Source organism: Psilocybe cubensis, chromosome 11 (assembly GCF_017499595.1).
Source record: "Psilocybe cubensis strain MGC-MH-2018 chromosome 11, whole genome shotgun sequence".
Taxonomy (NCBI): Eukaryota; Fungi; Basidiomycota; class Agaricomycetes; order Agaricales; family Agrocybaceae; genus Psilocybe; species Psilocybe cubensis.
This window is the reverse complement of record NC_063009.1, coordinates 50,503-67,293: the sequence shown is the minus strand read 5'-3', so window position 1 is coordinate 67,293 and position 16,791 is coordinate 50,503. Positions and strand designations below refer to the sequence as shown.

At 47.3% G+C, this 16,791-nt stretch overlaps 2 protein-coding genes across 2 annotated transcripts; one reads left to right on the top strand and one right to left on the bottom strand.

Annotated features, from left to right (window-relative positions):
• Positions 1-249: 249 nt before the first annotated feature.
• Positions 250-1,524, top strand: JR316_0011199 (uncharacterized protein; the record flags this gene model as incomplete). Its single annotated transcript, XM_047896860.1, has 5 exons — positions 250-399; positions 448-708; positions 765-830; positions 927-1,172; positions 1,225-1,524. The coding sequence occupies 5 exons, from the start codon at positions 250-252 to the stop codon at positions 1,522-1,524; spliced, it is 1,023 nt and encodes a 340-aa protein (XP_047743269.1).
• Positions 1,525-6,483: 4,959 nt separating this feature from the next.
• JR316_0011198 (uncharacterized protein) lies at positions 6,484-8,844 on the bottom strand (the record flags this gene model as incomplete). The annotated part of the gene is made up of 2 exons (XM_047896859.1): positions 6,484-7,930; positions 8,738-8,844. 2 exons carry the CDS (start codon positions 8,842-8,844, stop codon positions 6,484-6,486), a joined length of 1,554 nt encoding a protein of 517 aa, XP_047743268.1.
• Positions 8,845-16,791: the final 7,947 nt, after the last annotated feature.

Sequence of the window (16,791 nt, the reverse complement as noted above, 5' to 3'; positions counted from 1 at the left end):
CATACTTAGTATTAGTGGTCAGGTTTTGTGGTCAGGCGTATTCTATGCGCATACTGGCTCATGCCACATCATCCCCCCTCAACTTAAATCGTGACTGTCCTCAGTCATTCAGCTTAGTGGGTCCCCAGTCTCAGTACTATGAAGTCACCACCCTTTATTGTGGTGAGACAGGGTGGATTATTGACTTTCTGTTTCAGGTTCAAGTTTATTAAGGCTACCATCCTTGTCTGGATGGTCCTACCTACCATCATGGCCCCCGTACTCCCCGAGCCTAAGGTTGCCACGGTTTCGCAAATTGTGGCTGATGCAGCTAAGGTTATCGACATTAAAGACCCCGTTTGGGATACTACTCAACTGTACATGGCATATGGGCAGCTCATCAGTGCCGTCCATCAGATGGTATGTTGTTGTTACCATTTATTTTGTTATTTCCTCATATTTAATCAGGGGCCCTGGATTGCTTTGGGAGGCCCTGGCCTCCTACCTTTCCAAGATGCGGTTAATCTATTCTTTCGCATTCGCACACTTTTTCATAAGGTTATTAATTCCGGAGTGTCCAATGCACCTATTACTCCGCCTGAATGCGGCACTGTTCGACATATTTGTCGCGATATTCAACATGCAAGGCAGAGTCCCCAGACTGGGCCCGTTGCCGGCTTAATTACCGCATCCGATTCTGCAGACACAAACAAGCCGAACAAACCTAAGGTTTGTGCACCACTGGGTTCTTCCTTCCTTGTCTTATCATCTTTCTGTTTTCACAGCGGGGCCGCGCCAGCAAACAGCCCAAGTCAAAGCCATACATTGATTCCGAGGCGAGTGGATTATTGGTGTATTCCTCCTGCCTACTCATGACTACTTAGGATGACCGCGACGAAGTAAGAACTCTTCGCCGTCTTACTTCTTTACTCATGCGTCGGCTACAGGCCATGTCCATTGATGACACCGGCCCTCCCCTTCTTGTCGTATCCGATAACGGCAACCCCAGTTCTTCTACGTCGCCTGCAGGTCCTCCGGCGGTGCCTGGGCCTGCTGAGCCGCCCACTCCTCATGTCAGCTCGCCCGACCAACCTCTGCCATTCGCACTGACACCTTCAACGTCAATGCAAGACGCCTTCCCGACATCTGTTTCAGCGCAAACTGCACCACCCAACCCTTCGGACACTAACAAGGTAGCTATCCTCTTGCTTTTATAGCTTGTTAGTTATGTCGATGTTTTGTTAGCCTCGCGAAGTGGCCCTGCTTAGTTACGAGGAAGTCGGCGTTTCCCCTAATGACAATCAGTATCGCAAGGCACAACATTTTCTCAAAAGGCCGCGTGTCGAATTGCCGCCCGACCCTCATCCTGAGAAACCCTTCTCAGTTTCTGTTGCCGAAAGCAACCTGCGCAAGCTTCGTGCAGAGGAGGCCAGCTTGCAATTCGAGATCGCGCACGCCCGTCAGGTACTCGATGTATGCCAGCGCGAGATTGCCCGTCAATCTCAGCAACTTGCTCGGCCTCAGCTTCCAGCCCCGCATCACTAAGTACTTATTTTTGTCCTCATACGTTGTATTTTTATCTCAGAAAATATTTGTATTACTATGTTTTAATCTGATTCGTCGTCTTGCCAGACCCAGTTATCCCAGTCTGGCGCTGCCGTATAAATATCGTCTGGTCCCTCTTCAATTTGGTCAAGTACCTTTCTTGAAACATCTACCAAGTTCTCGATGTCATCAGGTAACTGCAGCTTTTCTCTAGCATAGTAAGGGACCACCCTAAAAGCCCCTACTTTATACTGCCATACTGCCCCGTTAAGTTCTGCTACTATATAAGAACCGCCCCTTGTCCTTCGCACAACAATCATAGGGCCAAGGTATCGTGGTTTCAACTTTCTGTCCAGGGAGGATTCTACCGCCGTATTCCTGACTAGGACTAGGGCTCCAGGCTGGAATGTATAGTCTTTTATGACGGCCTTATTATCTTGCTCGTACTTTATCAGTTGGTCATATTTTTCTTTATCGATCCTTTGTCGCATTTTATCAACTTGCTTTCGATGTTTCGATAATGCCGCTGCCCTGGCGGCTATCAAGTCTTCATTTGATAGCATTCCCGCAGGGGGGTCGACTAACCAAGTAGCTTCCTTGACATCCAATGGCAGTGTGGGATGGGCGGCTGTTACCAAAAAGAAAGGGGAACACCCCATTCGTTTTCGTATGGTTACCCTGTCTGACCACCAGATGAATGGTAGGAACCAATACCACTTAGACAGATTTTCTTTTCCTAATAGCTTGTATATCATTTGTCGCAGGTCGAAGTGCATTCTCTCAACCTTGCCGTTAGCCTTGGAATTGTAGGGCGATATCTTTATCCCCACTATTCCAAACTTGTCGGCCAACCATTTTAAGGCGGCCACGTACGGCGGACCGTTGTCTGTCACAATTTCAGTGAGACAGCCCCATCTGCATATTATATCCTCCCACATCCATTGCCCAATTGCTCTCCCCGTCTCTTTCCGCAACGGCTGCCCTTCCACCCACTTTGTTAGATAATCTCTGCCATGGGCTATTGTGGAACATTGATTTGACGGCGGGGACATTTTCATAGAATCACTGTGCATTGTCTGAAACAGGGATGGGGTATGTGTTAAAACCGGGCGCAACTTCACCATTGTTTGTTGTCGTTCCTGACAACGATGGCAGGTTTTCACCCACCAATTGATGTCTTTATCCATGGCCGGCCACCAGAACCTCTTGTTGAGCAGCTGACTGGTTGCATAGAAGCCTCGGTGGCCGTTATGGTCATGGGCTGCTCGTATCATCTCTAATCGCTTTTTCGTATCAATTACTACCAGGCGGTGTTCCGCTTGGTAACTTCTTAGATATAGGTTATTTTTATATAAAAAGAACCTTCGCGCAAACTTCTCGAATTTACGACGTTCTAATTGACTTACTCCTGGTCGTTCTTGGTGGCCGTTTTTCAGCCATTCTTTCACACTTTCTAGCTGCTCATCCTGCCACTGAGCCACCGCTGGCCGTATCTCTGCTGGATATAAAACCGTGTCGTCATCGGCGGGCAATGCTAGAATATTCACTAATTGCTCCACGTATTCTTTGATTGGTAACTGGGCCTTGGTTAGGCAATGGGCTAACCAATTTTCTACCGCTAGCAACTCATTGTAACGCAGGGTGTCGGCGGTATGAAGCTCGGTTGCAAACTCTTCTGTTGATGTTGCTGCCCCATACAGATGCCCTTGTTCTATTTCTAAGTCGTCTATAAATGCTTCTATAGGCTCCGGGGCTTGGCATATACTTGGCACAGGACTTGGAATTATCTGTGTGTATCCGCCTCGGGGGTCAATACTATCTTTAAATTCCGTTATTGCCAGCAGCCCCTCCGGCATTCCCGTAAATTCTGTTGGCGGCAGCATCCATTCAGTTACTTCTTCACTCTTGCTTCTTGGTTCGTCATCCCCCTCATAATGTTTCCGTCTAGATAGGCCATCCGGTCCAAAGGTCTTTCCTGGCTTATGCCTCAGCGTAAAATGATACATCATTACTTGCTCAATCCATCGGTTTATTGTGGCATTGGGCATCATGTCCGGGTTTCTAAGCATACCATCTATGTATTTTGCGTCCATTTCGACAATCAACTTTCTGCAACCTATTAATAATTCCCTGTTTTCCGCCAGAGCCCGTTTTAAACCATAAAGCTCCCGTTTTGGCTGTGAATATCGGGCTTCATGGTCGTGCAAAATTATTGATCCAAATTTTACAAACCTCGTTATATCTCCTTTCTGACTAGGCTCTTGGTAGATATAATACCCTATTGCCATCCATGATGTGTCTACTGCAAGCACCACAGCACCACCATTTTCATAGTCAATGGGCAGCAAGCATTTTGCATTAAGTACACCTTCTTTTAACAAGTTCATGCTTAACTCCTGCTTATCAGTCCATTCAAACGGTCGTTCTTTCCTTGTTAACTTTTGCAGATGGTGGGCCCGCTCTGTATATTTGGGTATGAAGGCTCTCAAGGTCCCACAAATGCCCAAAAACGATCGTACATCTGTTAATTCGGTGCACGGTCCCCAGTTAGTGATGACCTTAACTCGTTCGATTAGTGGTTTCCTTCCTGTGTATGTGCAGCGATGCCCTACTACAGTGATTTCATCGGCACACAGTACTGATTTATACCCAGAAAAGGTGCCACCCGCATATTTCATTCGTTGCAGGACTCGATTTACATTCTGTAAATGTTCCCATACGAAACGTCTGATGCCTTGATTCTCAGGTATAGTCTCATATTGTCCGTTGGCTTCATACCTATTAGCGGGTCCTCGAACGGGCACATCATCAATATAAGGTATAGTTACTTGAGGGATTTCTTCCCGCAGGATATAGGTAACATCATCATGGAAAATCGGGACTGAGTTGGTCCATCCCATTGGTAGGGTGACCAGCCTCATTGCCCCAAACGGCGTCTGGAATGTCGTCATGTCTCTGAACCTTTCGTCGATTTTTCGCTCATCATATCCCACATATAGGTCGAAGATTCCTCCACATGCGCGGCCAGCAAAGTGTGCTGCAAGATTATCTGTTCCCGGGGGCACTCCGGAGTGAGCTATGGTTACTGCATTCAGCGGTTCCAGGCTGTGTACTATTCGTAAACTTTTTCCATCTTTCTTTATCACTGTAAACCACCTCGACCGGTATGATGCGTTTGACAACTCGTACACCCCCGATGCTTGTTTTGACTTAATTATTTTGCAGACTTCGTCATATAGTCCTGGGGGTATGGGTATATTTTTGTATACCCATGGCGTATGCTCAACGGTGGGAATCTTGACCGGTGGAAAGTACTCTTCCTTGAAATGGCCACGCTCACTGTCTTCCCAGGCGAAGGCTTGTTCTTGATTCATAACAATATTATGTACTAATTTTCTTTCTTCTGGCCATAGGAAGTTGCCATCATGGACTTTGTCCATGGCTTCTTTTCTTTCTTTGGTATACCTGCCGGTCGGCTTGAAGTCTACCGGATGTGGGTTCAATGGTGGCATGTCTGCCAGCGGGTCCCCTGTTATGTTTCGTTCTATTCTGAACTCGTCTGGTAGGTCTGTATAGATGGGTCTTACTTTTTGTGCTACTGGCTTATACTTTTTCCCCTGTAATACTGATACCTTCTGGCTAGGTTCGGTATGTTTCTTATGGGGTACCTCGTAGGCTTTTCCCACAAAGTAATTATTAAGCCTCCGCTTATCTTCTTTGTTTATTATTTTGTGGTTTAGGGCCTGCAAGAGAAACGCATCTCTTACTTCTCTTTTGGTAAAGCCCCCTTTTTTTGTCTGATAGGCACATATACCGATTTCCTTGGTTTTCTCATTTACTTCTATTACAACAGCAGCCTCTCCGGTCTCATCCGGTAGTGTTGCGAATAATGAGTTCCTGAGATCGTCCTCGAGGCCTTTTAAAAACCCTCCGCCTGTTTTTGTCGCTTTTCCGCGCTATCATGTGGTCCATGTCCTCGTTCAAAAGTAGGTACCACCACTTTTCTACCCGAGTTAGGGTCCTCGATTTTTAGTGTGGCAGATCCATCTTTTTCGCTCTGAACTTCGCTGCGGGTTAGAGCATCAAAGGTACGCCCCAAAAGAACTTGATAAGCTGGGTTCCTAATGACGTGTACCTGTAGATACACTGTGATGTTTCCGAATGTAAAAGGTACATTCCTTGCCATTCCCAGTGTACGATTTATAGTCCTGTTGGCGCTTTGCATGTCAATGACAACATCCGGATCCCAACTTAACCCAGTTCTCATGGCCACGCTTTCCGCCATTGACACGATTTGCGAACCACTGTCTAGTACACATTCTATTTCGTCTATACCATTTATTTTTGGCCATACTGATCTGAGTGTTTCGGAATCTTTTCCCAAATAAACCGCCACTGGCGGTTCCTTTTGTCCTTGCTGATATAGTTGCAGATACGGGTCGCTGCCTACTCGTCCTATGTTTTCTTCTTGTACTGGTTCCAAAAGCCAGCTATTAGCTGCTTCATTCGTTTTGGTTTTTCGCGCAGCCGATACTGTCTTCTTGACTAACTCCCTCAGCTGTGGTGCATTACCCAACAAGTCTTTAAGTTTTATATTCATTTCCAGGTTTAGCGTCTTGTCTAACAGTTCGGTTACATTGTTCTCTTCTTCTACAGGTGCCTTGTGCGTATACGGTGTGCTTGTTTCTCTGCTAGGCAGTAGCCGGGCATCGCTAGCCGGCCGCGTAACTTCTCGCAGTGGTGGCACCTTAAGATATGGAAGCTTGTCTGCTTGTGTCTCTTCTGTTTGTGTCTTTTCTGTTTCTTGCTCGTCCGTTTTTTGCTTATCTGTGTTTTCTACCTTTGTAATTTCTAGATCCTCTATGACTGTTGGTTTTGTTATGTTATTGTTCTCCGGGGGTTTTAGTTTCTGGAATCGAGGTGACGTTCGGCGCGGTACGTTGTCCCCCTTCCTCGAACTTACTGAAAATTTTCTAATCTTGGTTCTTCTTCCTCCATTTCTTTAAATGCCTGTCTTTCCTCCAGTACGGCTTCTAGGGCGTCTTCGCCGAAGTCCTCTGTAAGGGCTTGTAACGATTTTGCTAACTCGTACTGTCTATGCAATTTATACCTTACTTCCCCCGCAGGAGATTCCCGTTCTTCTTGGAGCATGGTTGCTGCCATACCCTTGCTCTTATTCATGTTTTCCACCACCTCTTTGCGGGATTTGTTCCCATCCGGGTAGATTTGTGCCCCATTGGGTAACCTTATGTGGTTCTCTGCATTCTTAATGATCCATTTTGCCTCTAGGTGTTTTCTTACATACGGACATTCTATAATTCGGTGGGAGTCTTCCTTACAGTAGTGACACCCAGTATTAGGGTTATCCCTGTATCTGCTGGGCGCATAGCTGTTGTTTGGCAATAGCCCTGGTGTGGTTTGTCTCGTACTCAAGAACTGTTGCATTTCGCGAAGTTGGCGATTCTGACTTTCCTGGAGTACCTTGTAGTCCGCCATTCGTCGCTTTTCTGCATTGGTGATGGTATCAATTAACTGTGCCATCTGTTCCTCTAGTTTGACATACGTTTCTAGCCCTTTCTGGTTTGGTACTAACTCTTCGTCCCCGTATCCTCGCCGGTTTCCTTTATTTTCGGCTGGCTTAATACCGTATCCTCTCCGGGACCGCTCAGCTATGCCTTGTGCCATATTAATTACTTCTTGTAGAGTATACCGGTCTTCCCAGCGCGCGTTAGTTCCCGCATTATCGGTTATGGAGGCCCGGGCGTCCATAATTGTGTCAAGTTTATCTTCAATACGAGTAGCGAATTCTGGGGTAAGGCAGTCTAAAAACCTATCTACTAGGTCTCGGTTTGACACTAGAGGAGGGTCTTCAGTAAGCTTTCCTGCCTCAGCCCGGAAGCAACGTATTAACGCTGCTAAACCCGTAATGTCGCTTGCCTCAATTCGATTGGCACGACTATATTTTCGACATAATTTGTCTAGGGCCGTGATGGAACCGCGCTCCAGAAGTACCACTTCTGGATAACTGGCTGTGACTTCGGTTTTAAACTCTTCCCAGGTTCCGGTTTTATATGTTTTGAAGGCTTTCCACTGGGCTTCCGTTTGCGCAGATACATATTTGCCAACCGCCTTCTTTTTATCGTTGTCGTTTGTAATTTCACATTTTTTATATAATTCATCTACTGCTTCTAGGAAGCGGAGCAACTCCTCGGGTTCGGTGTCGATGAACTTTGGAGCTCCTCGCTCCCCTGCTGCCGGTAGATCTTTTGTCATTGTGTTTGTTATTGTTTTTGGCTCTATTTCGTCCGAATCTTCTTCTGCCGATTGGTAGAAGGTTTCGTCTGTTTGATTCCACTCGATTTCTATTTCCTCAAGTATTCGTACAAAGTCAGCAAACAGATCTTCTCTGGTGAGTACCTCTGTTCGTTTATATTGTGTTTTCCTTGGTTTCTTAGGTAACGGTCCTTTTGCTTGTGTAACTAAAGTGTTTTTGATTGTTGAAGCGCGTTTACTTCGACGAGGCTCGCTGCTTTCAGTGGCACCTAGTCTTGTCCGCGTTTTTGTTATCTTGTGTGAGTTTTTATGCTCTTTTTATTGCTTTTGTTTATCTCTGTCTGATTAACCCTCCCTCGCGGTGGGCTCCAGATGAAGTAGTTTGTGGCGAGTTCACTTATGTTAGTGTATCTTTTCACACGGGACTTCACCAATATTGTAGATTGGTGGAGGGTAGTTCGTCCAGGGATAATGTGTATATTAATATTTTACAATATGGACAGAGTATGAATTTTAATGCAAGATTCGAACAATTGACAATCACGCGTCAACTCAATCAATTGGTTTTCAGGCTCAACTTCAAGTTTGTAGTCAATCAATCAATCAAGTAGGTCTCAAATTGTCAATCAATCTAATCCAATTGGTAGGTGTGATCAATATCAGAAGCCTTCACTTTTATGCGGTTCTGTACCACGGTGACTGCTTGCTTCTTCCTGGCCCTTTCCTCTGGTATTTATACCTTTCAGCACGTCCGTGCGCGCGCGAGGATTCCCACATCGCTTTATCTTTATAGTTTTTCTGTTACCATAATGGTGTATTTTCGTCTTGTCGTAGGGTTTACCATGTGCAAGAACTATATTCCTACCACTTATACTTGTTTCTCTTGACCACTTTCTGGACTATTGGCCCTTCTAGTTAATTCATAGCTTCTGCGCTTTACTGGGAGCTCATGTTGCCGGTCAGCTCGTTCCCGCGGAAGGCAATAGTTGCGTTACTGACTATGCCTTTCACTTGCCGGGCTGCCTTGTTAGAGCGGAGTATGGTCATTCCGGTGCTGCCCGGCTGACTCACACTTTCTCGTGACTTAGCGCTGCTCGAGCCGTTACCATACTTAGTATTAGTGGTCAGGTTTTGTGGTCAGGCGTATTCTATGCGCATACTGGCTCATGCCACATCACCAGGGAATTTGCAATGAGACACGATGACGAGGGACCGTACACGCAAGCTTCTAGCAAAGGAGACACCCATATATAAACGGCATCACCATTCATTGATGTTCCACAAAATAAGCAAATATATGCGCAATTTAATCAATGTTTGCAAGTGTTGCAAGCAAGGGGGATATAGGCACACTCATTGCAGCCAGCGCCGTCATTTAGCTTCGTGAGCGCGGGTAAAGGAGGTGTGGGTAGGAACAGTAACAGTGGGACACTCGTTGAAACTACGGGGACACATCAAATAGAGATGCGTGGGGGTACTAGTGGCAGCACCTACTCGAAGAGAAGAAAACGCCGGAAAGATACCATGTGTACAAACACAATCTGTTGACACCCTGTGTGCATATATGTGTCACCAATCGTTGAAGCGGTGCGAGCATTGTCATAATCACGAACAAAGGGTGTGTATGGGTAGGAACAGGACAGTGGGATACACGTTGAAGCTATGGGGACAAGTGAAAATAGAGATGCATAGGGGTTACTGGTGCGACCGCCTCCTCGAAGAGAGATGAAAGGTGGCAAAAGACGCGGCACGCACGATCTGCACCTCAGCCATGTTTACAAACACAACCTGCATCTGCCAATCAACCCCCTTCTACATCTTATCTTCAACCGAGCATTCATCCGTTAACTTTGACGACGCCTCGTTTACCCATGCTCGAGGAAAATGAAGAAAGACACCCAGATTCCCTGTTTCAAAATCTGCACGGATGAGTTGGAAGGTCATCGATGGAAACGGGAGTATGGAAATAGGAGGATGAAGCGGTGTAGGTTGGGCGACGGGGTCCGTAAGGCGGAGGTGTTTCGTGTATGCGCCATACGCACATGCGGGGTGGTGGATGGGGTGTATCAACAGATGAAGATATGCAAACAAGGGTATAGGGAAAGATAATACACCTGACATTCCACTGCACTGGTGCATCACGCATTTGAGAGAATTTAAGTACGCTGCACACAGTATACCAGCGTCGTGATTATAGACCTGGTATAGCTGCCGCGGCGTCAATCTTTCGCGTGCGCCGGCGCAGTGGGAAGTCGACAGTGCGAGCCACGAAGAGGAAGGGGAGAAGTTGTTGGTGGTTCCGGTGGTTCCGATTGTTCCGGTCGAGAACAGTGAAGAGAAAAACACTCACCGAAATCCTCCGAGTCCTCATCGTCATCCATTGACCCCGCCTAGAAGCCACGCTGCTGTGCGAGGCACAGGGTCCCTGCATTTTTCGACTGTATCCAGCATCCCTTCCCTTTGATTCGTCGTCTTTGGGGTGTTTGGAGTGGAGGTGGTAGTGGAAAAGAACGAAATTGTGAGCGGTTGTTGTCAAGCAAATTCAAACTCCGCCTTGACTCCTGAGCGCACACAGTGGGGTTGAGAATGCGAGTGGTGAGGGAGAGGTGGCGGTGGAGGTGGCGGGAATGTGATGAGTTGATCATGTCGATGGGAGGGTAAAAGAGCGGTGAAGAGAAAACCCGCATCAGCAACGGCAATGCGTTCCCGCAATTCCTTGAACACGCCCGTTCCTTCAAGTCATAGTAGTTAGAGTGGCTGGGGGAGAGATGACATTGCACGAGTTGTTAAATGGATCATCATGGAAGATTCCTCTCCTGCACTCCTATGTTGCTTCCCAAGAAAATCCAGTTCCCTTAAACATGTGTACATCTGGGCCAGCACACATCGAGAAATTTCATCACAGACTCATTGTCCTCTTCCCTGATGTCGCTCAACACCCATCTCCAACTCTTCACTGCACCACACTAGCAATCCGGGCCACTACTTGCATATCGCAGCTTCTTTTTATCTCTCCGTTACGCCCAGTGCCCGTCACGCACCACAAGAATGAGTATATTCGGTCTGCAATATTGAAGGAGGGTTCATATTAATGGGAGGGGAAGGGACACTAGCGGGAGTGATACAGAACGAGTCTACCTCATCAACCGCCCGAAACAAAACGTACATACGTCGTATATGCTGGGTTTCAGATGTTATATCCAAACAGGGAAAAAACCGACGAGATGAGAACAGGTGCATGGGTTGAACTACCCTTTCCACTGCACTGGACGCCACTCAAAACGAGGCGCGACAGACTCAGGGCATACAGTACACGTGTGAATTTGGTGTCGCTGCTGCTGCGTCAACGTTATACATGCGCGAGCTCCCAGTGCGAGGGGTAGATATCAGGGGGAAGGGAGGTTTCGATTGACCTCACATCACATAAAATACAAATCACTCACCGAGCGGTTCCTCCTCCTCCACGATTCCTTAACCCATGCTTCTTGACAACCCTCGTGCCCTGGACCGACAGCATTCACTCCTTTCCACAGATGCGATCCATTCAGAGAAGTAATCCTGTAGCACCTCTTGCCCTTGACAAGCCGTCTTAAAGTGTTTGGGGGCGGTAGATATTGTTGGATGGGATTTCGAGTTTGACGGCGGCGCAAGACAAGTGGCGCTTTGTTTGTCCTTGGTCGTCAAAAGACATTGAAACTCCGCTATGCTGCGCAAAGCGCATGCGCGCCGCATGATAACGATACACCCTTTACTATCTCATGTCCTCTATTACAAACATGCATTGTACGCCATATAGTCGTTTCTAGTGTCGATTCTCCGATGGAAATGGGAAGCATTATGTCGGCGAGGGCAGAGCGGGATGAGAGATGAGGTGATTTTGTGGGCGCGCAGGATTCAGAGTCAAGTCGAACGGTGAGTCCATACAACCCGTCGTTCCTTGCGAAGGCGAATTAGACAGAAGCTTCCGAACTATTACAACAGCCTGTAGCGTCGACGCTCTGACTATGCATCTCAACCTCTCCACACCCTATACGACTCTCGATCACCGAACACCGTTCCATTTTCTCAGACAACAAAGGAAGAAGCATTTCCTTATTTCCTTGACATACACCCCACACAATATCCTCCCGCACGCTATCGCGACAGCAAACTCCAAGAGGGAACTTTCAAACCGCAGGCTCTCCTAGGTGCGTCATTACCCTCTGCGATTCAATTCATCATTCCTGACTGCTCATATCCCATTCCTATGTGGCCGCCTGTGCGCGTCGGTATGCGTAGTTTGACTGATTCCAGGATTAACCTGCTGACGATTACACGTGCTGGGATAGCGAGATTGAGGTGCGCCGCATTCACGTCCTCCCCTTTACCTGCCCCAACGTCAACGTCGATACCTGCGTCAACATCACATACTACAACCCCACCGACAACGATGTCTTCTTCCACCATCACCAACATCAACACCCCACATAGAGCTCGTCATTCCGAGCAAAAATAGCTGCATCCACGTTACCAACACCCTCATAAGGCGTCCGGGATGGACACCAAATAAGCATCAAACATAGTCCAATCTCTGTTTTGGACAACTGGTTCGCGCATGATTGGTTGGTCGCCACGTGAGTGGGATCGCTTGGAAGGTGTTTCCTACCCTATTCTGTGCGTCTCATGTCGAAAGCGCCTTGTCAATTTTGACCAGTCATTTCGTTGATGTACTCAGGTTGACGTGTGCTGTGCATTGCATGCCTCAGTCACCTCTGGGCAATTGATGCTGGGTTGTCATGGTCAGAAGCAATACGCCAGCAGCTGATTCAGATGCTGAGCCCAAGAATTGCAGTGAGCTGAACAATGCTATATTACGTGGCAGCAATAATACATTACTAGGAAACTCACCCAACAAATCCATGATCGTCGAAACCACGACCCCAACTTTTCTAGCGGAGCGGAGGGACATAAGAGTGCATCTGCACGTATACCTGCAGACCTATTGGAACTTGGTGGGTAAATACCCTATTAGTGCGATGTATTGTGGCAGGTTGATTATGGATATGTGTGTGCTACCTTATATCATATTGATTAACAAGATGAAAAACAGTTGATATTCGAATGGAATACATAGGTTTTAGCTTCAAATAATAACAGTACCTATTTCGAGTATGCGCTAGTTGTGTTTCCAAGTGTACCTTCTCATTATAACCCGATTTGAGGGGATGGAGGAGATCAAAGCTCAGCTATTCAATGAACGGGAACAGGATTGGGGTTTTGGGTTCCCCACGAATCCGACGTGTATACAATTACATTCGACAGCAATTATGCGTTCTTTGTTGTCTTTTTATTTCCCTCGTACCACCCCAACGATCTCTCAACGCCATATGACGACAGCGTTATCGTGCTTTGAAACCATGCACAACCCGCAGAGTATATCTGTAGCAAATGGCTGCGATACAGACATGCAACACGCATCAGAGCAATCCGAAAGAGGGCGGAGCGTAAAGAAAATTAAGAAGAAGGAAACAGGTATCCCGCAATCTCATTGAAGATTCCGTGACCTTATACAATGGTAAGCCAGAGTTTAATCCTCTGCGCCTATTGAAACAAGATATCTTAACATCGCACAAGAACGGCGTACATATACTGTAACAGCTCTGGTGCAATGTATGGATCATGATTTCACAGAAGCAGAGAGGATATAGACCTCGTCGACGAAGTGGGATTGAATGCGGATATAGCGACGAGGGGAGGGGGGGTCAATGTGGGGTGGTAACAGCTTACATAGAGTCAAAGTCCGGAGGTATGCACAGACGAGAACAATTTTTCAAGAGGGCAGGGCAGAAAATGGAAGACGCACGAGTCACCGTCCAACATTCCCTCCTCTCAATGCATTCGCTCATGCTCCGGGTTATACTCGCCCATATCATTCAACAAAATGAACTTTTTCCACCCATCGCACCTGCTCCCTCTTACTGCAACGCGTCGTCCAACCATGTAAGCAAGGACTCAAGCACAGAGAGGCTAAGTGCCGAGTACGCGCCGTACCGTGTTTTGACGCTGTGAGATGTCGGAAAGCCAGAGAACGAGCGAGGCAGCTGGTTGTGCAGCAGGCGAGGCGGAGGCACCGTCATGAGGCGTGGTATAAGCATGAGCGGAGGTTACAGTGCCAAACACAAACACAAACACAAACACGCATTTGTGTCCATCAACAATGTATCCTCTGCTACTTTACCTCCTACTAGACGGTTAGCCAGGAACCAGAAGCGATTTCGCATCGCCATCAATCGATTATAGCCCATATATTCGATAGGCGCTGGGTGGGCGTTGTAGGGAGAGATATGAAGAGCATGTACGTACGGCCGTTTGTCTTCAGCTGGGAGAGGCGAATAGATGTGTGAGAGGAGAGGAGAGGACAGATCGCTATAAGCTAGGAAGGGGAGGTGTCAGGCGAGTGCACGAATGGGCGAATGGGCATGGGAAATGGTGAGGTGTGGAAGTGACGGGGATAAGTACGACATGAGGTCCAGGGTGCGATAGATGGGAGAAAGTTAGTAAGAAAACATACGATTACATGCATTTCCCGCGAATATGTTAGACCGATAAGTCATTCCATCCCAACAAGCGGCGAACGAGATTGTCCCGTATCAGGGAGAATGGGAGCGTATGCAAGTGGGATATTCAGATTGAGGATGGGTTCGAGGTGAAAGTGACACGTACCTTGTCTCCCAGAACATTCTCCAATCAACATATACCCATCTTCACAACAGCGCATACATGCGCCCATTCCTCCGCATGGATTGAAAATCGACTGACGACAAGGTTCTCCCGCAGGAAACACTTGACAAACTGCTCTACGCGCGCCACCCCGCGCCCGATCACCGATTGCTTCAAGCTTGCTGAAAACGAAACCGTCAATGAGATCACGCATATATTGGAAACATAAGATGCGACGCACACTACAACGGTTGTGGGTTTCTCCTATTACAGTATTTCAGTAAGCTTTGTCGGCCTGGAGGGATAGAGACATCAGACGCTCACTCAAGTCTTGGGTACGTGTCACGATGAAGATGGTCGGAGAAGCAGCGCTGGCACCTGCACCTGCTTGAAGGCAGAGAGGTCCATCATCAAGTGCATACCCAAACCACAACACGGCTTCGTCTGCCAATCCTTTGGTCTCAACACCGATGTCCAAGTCCTGATTCGCGTCAAACATACGCACATCGACTTCGTGAACCATACTCGTAACTCACGGTGAATGGAAGTCGACCTGAATGATGAAATCCCAGATTACCCTGTTCAAGTGACACGCAGAAGACTTTGGAGGTCTGAAATGACGATGACGGGAGCATGGGAGTAGGAGGGGAGGGGTGGCAGAGTGGTGAAGCAGTGTTCGTGTGGCGGGGTCGGAAGAACGTAGGTTCGGTGTGCATGCACCATAAAGACAGTTGGGGTAGGGATAGAAATGACGTGAGCTTGGGAGGTCTATGATGGCAACGGGAACACGAGAATGCGAGGGGTGGGGGAAGAGTGTCGAAGCTGTGGCGTGTGGCGGGGTCGGAAAGACAAAGGTTCTGTGTGAGAGCAGACACGAAAAGTGAACGGGATGAAATAAGATATTGACGCACCTCGGAATATGGCCTCTCCCTCACTTCCACACCTCCTGAGTCACCCAGCCGATCTTTGAATTTGTCGTTGCGATAGCGTGCCAAAGGCTCGCGTGAGCGTGTTTTCAGAGAAGAGGTAAACGCGACTGTTGAAGGCCACGTAGGCTTTGGTGGGGCTGAAAAGTCGAATATTGACACTGGATCTTGGGTTGTAAACGATGCATATTTCGAAACATGTCATTGGCGAAACTTTGCGGTGCATAATTGGTTGTATCGACTCACCTTTCATCCCGACTCCTGAAATCTCACACCGTGCCCTGCTTCCATCCACGGTATCTGTCTTCCTTATCACGCGTTCGAGTGGGAAAAAAGGGAAAAAAGAGTTGTTATGCGTCCATACTGTCGCTAGGATGTATTCAATGTGAAGGAGGGAGTAAGAAACACAGTATTGAGACGCCAGTAGGTTCAAACTCCGCTTCCCGACAGGCTAAGCTGGCCCTTGGTATTCGGTGCGCTGTGCGCTGTATTGGTGCCGTGCGCAACGCTCATTCTCTCACAGGAGAAGCTGGAGAGAGAAACCGGTTATTAGATACATTGACTGGTTGAGATTGTCCATGTGGCAATTAAAAACATCTGGGATGCGAAACAAACGCAAGGGCATAATGCGGAGATCGAAATCGAGTTCGCTCAACAACGCCAGCCAATCTGTGGAGAAAGGTTGTATAAAGCTCTTTAGAGTTCGGCTTTGTCATTGAGTGAAAACAACCTTCAAAAAGCGCACAAAGAATGATTGAGGTTTTCTAGTTGAAAAAAAGTCAGTCAAAGAGATAGAAAGCTTCTGACTTCGAATCTTGAGTTACGCTGCGCTAAGAATCATCCAGTACATTTGGGACATAAACAGCCAATTGAATCCATTGTAGTATAGTAGATGAACAACGAATTTTGTTGCGCACATTGAAACAAAGTGTCTTTGTTATGGTGTTATCTATACATACTCAGCGCCCGCCTCACCACCCAGCATGCAAATGTTTTGTACAACCCACAACAATATTCCCGATCTACAGTGGCATACAACCATTCAATCGATGGTGCACACCATGCCTGAGCTCACCCCGACCTTATTAGCCGGCCACGTTATCTGTCTATCACTACACTCCTGTGCCTTGCTTTCACTCTAGCATGTTCAATTTTGGTTCGTTTCCACTCTAATCATTTATGAATCGGATAACTCGAGGCTAATCAGTGCATGGAACATTGGCATTAGGCGTATTTGGTTTGAGCACTGATGACGGCCAACAAGGGGATTCCAAACACATTTCTTTTGATGGGATGCAATATGACTACCAAGACAGACGATTGTGTACGTTGTCTATTCTATGCTTATCCGTTCAGCTCATCATGTCCG